Source organism: Sitophilus oryzae, unplaced genomic scaffold (genome assembly GCF_002938485.1).
Source record: "Sitophilus oryzae breed Bouriz unplaced genomic scaffold, Soryzae_2.0 scaffold_551_pilon_pilon, whole genome shotgun sequence".
NCBI classification, from domain to species: Eukaryota; Metazoa; Arthropoda; class Insecta; order Coleoptera; family Curculionidae; genus Sitophilus; species Sitophilus oryzae.
In genome coordinates, this window is record NW_022147142.1 from 1,326,034 (window position 1) to 1,332,124 (window position 6,091).

Sequence of the window (6,091 nt, forward strand, 5' to 3'; positions counted from 1 at the left end):
TAATATCATTTTCCGAAATAGAAAAAATGGTGGAATCATCATTTGTACATCTTAAGGTCATAACTTTTACTTCATCTTCATCTAAGTCGATTTCTTCTATTACGCATAAGTATTTGTACAAAGTGGTCAACTACCACCCTTAAATACAACTATGCCAAATTTCTCTTCCTTTAAGTTAGTGTTTGTGTCCGCCGGTTGTAGGTCTTGATAATCTTCTTGTTCTTCCCAGGGGCTGTCGTCGGTCTGCATAAAACACTTCCTTTTCACTTGCATCTGAAGATGAATCCTTTTTGTTTCTTAATTATTTTTTTTCATTTCTTGGCTTCTTTTTTTCTGGAGCTAATGACTTCAGTTTCTTCGTTCCTTTTCTGTTTTCCTTTTTTATTGCCTTTGCCAGTTGTTTTTCTTTATTCTTGAATTGTTTTCATTCTGTTTAGAACCCTCATCAGTTGTTAACACTTCCCCATATGCCAGTTGCTTTAGTCGGGGCACTACTTCAGTGGAAGCTGGCTTAGATGTTATCGCTGCATCTAGATTTCTTTTTGCAGGTATGATATCAGTAGATGTTCTAAATATCTCCATTAGATCTTTTTTTGTAGGGCTGATAAAATCTTCTAAGTTTGGGGTAGAAGCCAAATTGGTCGTACTAGTAGAAAGAATGTCTATAACATATAATTTGGTTTGATTTTTCGTCACAGTATGTCAGTGGCTCTTCACCTGGTGAAAAAAAAAAGATCAAGGGTATTGTCTGCCTTTGAGATAGACAAAGAAAGCAGGCACGCCATGACGAAAAAATGGCATTAAAAAGAGAAATGTTCGAATGGTTTAATTGGTCAAAAGTGGAAAGCAGTTCGAAAATAGTTCCATAGAGTAGTTTATTGTGTTGTATTTTTAAGTCAATTTTAGATAATAAAACATTTTTTATTAAACATATTTTATTCAGAAATTGGAAAACAATTAGTAGAAAACTAGACCAAACATAAAGTTAATTCTTATTGCTGCCCATGGAAAAGTTGCTGAGAAATTAACTCTCTTTTATGTTGTCCTAGTTGTAATAAATGTCTTTGTTCAAATTGAATGTTATAATTATTATTAGGTTCTACGAGGATCTGTTCATTATAGGCAGGTACTTGTTCAAGATCTATTAAATCATTGTTTAATATACAAATATTATAAAGTACACAACAGGCCATTATATATTTTGGTATCCATTCCTCTTTTTTAACGTCAAAGAATTTTAAGCATCTTTCTTATCTTCTCCCCTTTAACAATCCAAAGGCCCTTTCAATAACGACCGTTTCGTCTGTTGATGCTGCCAAAATAAATGTGCCCTCAACAAAGGTTAAATAATAATCGATATTCTCTCTTTCGTCATCGGACAAGTCTAGCAAGTCTATAATTATTTTAGTAAGACTTAAATGAACAAGGAAGTGCGCCCGAAGCACCCTGGAATACGCATGACCAGACAGTATCTTGCCGACTCAATTAGGGGCATATATAATCTGCAGCACATCCTCCAATCAACTACCCGCCATAATATAACCAACAGATGCAAGGAACGAGAGGAGGAGATGGATCCAGTCGGACAACCACATTTGCCAATGTTGGTGACGTTCCTGGAGCCGCGATAATGTCGCGCGCTTTTCAGTAGAGCGGTTGATCAAATGTGACGAAGCAGGTGACTTGATTATACTTTCTCGCCTGGGACGCCGCTAAATGTAACGATGTATGTATTGTACTATAATCTGACGGTGAATCATGGATAAACGGCAGAAACAGAATTTTTGTTCGTTCGAAATATTTATCGGTAGTAGCCTTCTGTATAAAGCCGTTCCATCCTGGTACATTAGGACTGCATCCCCACTTTCCATATAACCACATGAAGTCTCCAATGGTTGGCAGCACTTTACATAAAATAGGCCGCATAGCCGCAACATCACTTACAACCAAATGGTTCAGACCAGCATTTTTTGCCAGATTGTACGGTATTATTTGCAGTTTGTCATAGTCATCGCTGAGTACTGCTGATTGCAATTTTTTGTTACGTGCAACTGGTACGTCTGCTTGGATGACAGACGAAGGCGTGATGCAATATACATACCTCTAATGCAATAGATACCTCCCATTCCGTGAAAAGTATTGTGACCGTCCAATATATTGATATTGAAGTCCGCGTTATCAAACACAAATTCCATAAACCCATTGTCCGATATATTCCGTGCGGGTCGTTCAATTGAAGCTATCTCGTAGTGGCGGATCTCGCTATATGACGCTGATATACACAAAGATGAAAGAATGTCTATGAGTAGCCATGAACCAAATTGTTTATAGAGAAATATACCAATCCCTAGTCTTAATGGCGACAAAAATGAGCGAGGTCGCATTCCGTGAATAATGAGATGCCAAATGGTTGTGCATAAACATTTCCACGACGCGATGTTAGCTTTTTTGTCCGTAAGAATAACTTCATCCAGAAATGCATCAAGTGCTTTGGGAATCACACCTTGCACTCCATCCAAAAACTGGTCGGAGGGAGGATATGAGCTGGTGTCGTAGGCTTTCTTACGTATATAGCGGCGGAGAATACGTCCTGCTTCTCTCATTGATTTTTCTATATCCACCTCAGTGTTGATGTTGTCACTTTTTAAAGATTCCCTCAATATTTTTTCCCCTAAAGTTTAAAACACACTACAGAGCCCATTCCCCGACTTTCATAGAACATAAGCTCCTGACCGTAATGTTCTTCCAACCGAATTTTAACAGTTGCAATGGAAGGCTTATATTCCCCGCGAATTTGATCAATTAAATAACCAACAGTAAATTGACACTTGTCAGCATTTTCCTCTAAATTATTATTATTATTGCAGCGGCCGAAATAATTTTTGAGTCTGTGTAATCCCGACGACACTTAACATAGAATGAACTTGAATACACACTGCTCAGCATGTTTTCATGGCCAACGTTGCCCCTACCCACACTTGCATTTAGAAGCGGGAGAACTGTGACAGCCCCAATTAACTGTTCACAGTTCATTCAAGTCGGATATGTTCTTAGCCTGGATCTGATCGGTAGGTTTTAACAGTTCCATGATGATCGCTGCCTTAAGGTTGTCAGGTCGGGTTGGCTCTAGTCTAGAAAATAAAGCGATCTTCCTGGATATAAAGATACTTACTGGTTCTTATGTTCTGCTTGGCCTTCGCCGTATAACTGAGAAGTAAGTTGTGCCAGTCAACAATATATTATTAAATCTCTCATAAAAGCCCATTATTACCCATCTTCAAAGTTTTTCCCTGTTAAATTGAGGCAGATGTAAGGCTCGTACCACTTTCTTGCTTCACCATTTAGCCTAGACACAGTAAAAGATACTTTTTCTTCATCAGTTATGTGGTTTGGTTTGGTTGCTTTTTCTTTAAAATACTTTTCTAAAGCATCGATAAAGTATATGGGGTTCTCATGGACAAGACCAGTAAAATTGTGGGTAAATTTTGTCTTAGGAGAGTTACATGTTGCTTGTTGGAACAGTTTTAATGCTTCGGTGAAAGAATTGGTTACATTTAGTAGGATTTGTTCTGTTGTTGGAGTCTTGTTATATTTGTCAATGCTTAAATCTATAATATCTAATTGATTTAACTGGTCACTGCTGTCTGTTGAGTCTTTGAAAGGGTTGTGGGAACTCTGCTTATCGAAGACAGAAAAGTCTAGAAAATCACCGTCATTCTTGGGAAGCTTGTGCGTCTCGTCGACAACCTTGAACGATTTCATCTTACTTGTTAGCAGCTAATTCTCTAGCTTCAGCTCCACGTTGTTGAGCGCCATGAATACGAATGCTTTTCGTGGGTTTTCCTTTATTCAGAGTCAACAATTTCAAATAATAACTCTTTATTTCGTACTTTTTTCCACCTCGACCAGCCTCGACACCCTTGTCGCGTCGTCTTTTTTCCGAAGAGAATCGTTAGGCTCCTCCTCTACTTCCTTTACGTTTTTCCCGTCAAGACAAGGCGCCAAATTTGAATTATAATTAGGGAGGGGCGTATTTAGTGCTATAGCGATATACGATAACAGTATACAATGTATACATACATCCTTTTTAAACAATACCTAGAATATTATATTCTGATGAAAAATATAGTTTTCCGAGGATGTTTGCTTCTTAAATAGATAATATTAGGTAGGCACTTATAATTATTTATTTAAACCTAAGGTTTATTGTAATTATAGATATGGAATAGAACAGTAATATACACAGAAAAGGACACCTTATGTAACAACATTTATGACATGATGAAGGAATTTGAAAATCGTAAAAAGAAAAAAAAAACATTAGTTAGTTTATCAAAAAATTTGAGAATAACTGCCAGAAACAATTGGGCCCAAATGTTGGATGGATCAATAGAGGATAATAGCTTAGAACTTTGCATAATCCATGATCATGGTGGTAAGTTTAAAAATAGTTCACTTATCGTGTTTTTCAAAGGATTTTACAAGGGTTTTTATGTGACAAGAAGCTGTATGAAATATTTTCTTTAAGGTCTGAGTGTCCCTGTGGAGGAAACACCTGAGGAAATAATAATATATTTTATTGAGTATTTTTTTGAAGCAGTGGATTCAAATAGCCACGAAAAAATGCAAGAGGTTAATGTACATAAAATCGGTAAGAATTTCAAATATTTTGCTTAAGGTGAGCTCGACAGGTACTTGAACTTAGCCATTTGCATTCCATTTTATTACAATGTATTGCTGTCAAAAATACATAAAATTTGACATATTTTGACAGCAATCCAGATTAAATGGCCGAATTCTACTCCTACCAGTTGAGTTCAGCTGGACTATAATTTGAACTTGCAAAAGGAATTCGTGTTGTATCTACACAGGCCAATCTGTTTTTAGCTAATGAGCCTCCAACACCTAATTCAAAGCCTGCAAAATCTTTAGGTATGTAATTTTTATAAAATCAATAGGGAAAAATAATAATTATCCAAGAGTAACATTTATAAATGCACCTGGACTTATTAGGGAATAGCTTGGGGAATAGTATATCAGTATCATCACCAGCCGCCCCCTCCTGTGACCGGTTTCGGTGCCTTTACACCTCATCAGACAGGCTATAGGCAGCTGGTGACACTGACATAATTAGCTGTTTTTAGCTAGTGAGCCGTCAACTCCTAGTTCAAAGCCTGCAAAAATTTTAGGTATGTAGTTTTTATAATAATTTTAAGTTACTTATCACAAAATCAATATGGTCAATAATTATCTTTTTTTAGCTAGTGAGCCCCAATACCTAGTTCAAGGCCTGGAAAGATTTTAGGTATGTAAATTTTCTAAATAATTATTTTAAATTATTCCAAAATCAATAGGGTAAATAATTATCTTAAGTAATGTTTGTTACAGGTGCAGTTAAAAGTAGAAAAAGTAAAGCTAATACTCAAAGGCAAGGACTAGCATACTTGGAGCAATACGATAAGCAACAAAGTGACATAAAAAAACAATTGGAACTAGAAGAACGAAATATAATAGTTGCAGAGAGGATGGTCGAATTGCTTGAAAACAACATCAATCAGCCGAATTCCAAATTAAGAAACAGTTTGAATTAATGGAACAAACAAATAGTTTTGAAGTGCAAAATCAACAAAACTTATAGCTATGTCTGAAAGGCAAGACAAAATAATTAATTTACTTATAAGTAAGATAACTTAAACTATATCCAACTTCATAATAGAGTAAAATTGGGTTTTGTGCAAGAGAGATTGGGAGATTTGATTACAGGGAAAATAATCATATGATTGTTACCTTGCATTTTAAGCCAATACAATGAATCTCCCTGTGTCCAAATCACCCTCGCACTAAAAACCCAGCTTAAAATAAATGTAAACAAAAACAGGCCTAAACACATGACATATCTGTCACATTTACCATTTACCAATTAAATTAATGTATATCCATAGAGATGTATGATTACCTTTTTTGAATTGATGACTTTTCACCTAAGTAATACCAAAGAATATTATGTAATAGGTACATTGTATCATTTGGATTTTTTAGTTTTTTATAATTTTATAAATGGAAACATAGAGAGGAGAATCAGTCTGTTTCC

The 6,091-nt window shown here is 35.8% G+C and overlaps 1 protein-coding gene across 1 annotated transcript; it reads left to right on the forward strand.

Annotated features, from left to right (window-relative positions):
* The first annotated feature begins 4,209 nt into the window (after positions 1-4,209).
* On the forward strand, positions 4,210-5,338 carry LOC115887073. Its single transcript, XM_030906393.1, has 3 exons — positions 4,210-4,435; positions 4,529-4,651; positions 4,888-5,338. Exons 1-3 carry the CDS (start codon positions 4,279-4,281, stop codon positions 4,938-4,940), a joined length of 333 nt encoding a protein of 110 aa, XP_030762253.1. The 5' UTR covers positions 4,210-4,278; the 3' UTR covers positions 4,941-5,338.
* The last annotated feature ends 753 nt before the right edge of the window (positions 5,339-6,091 follow it).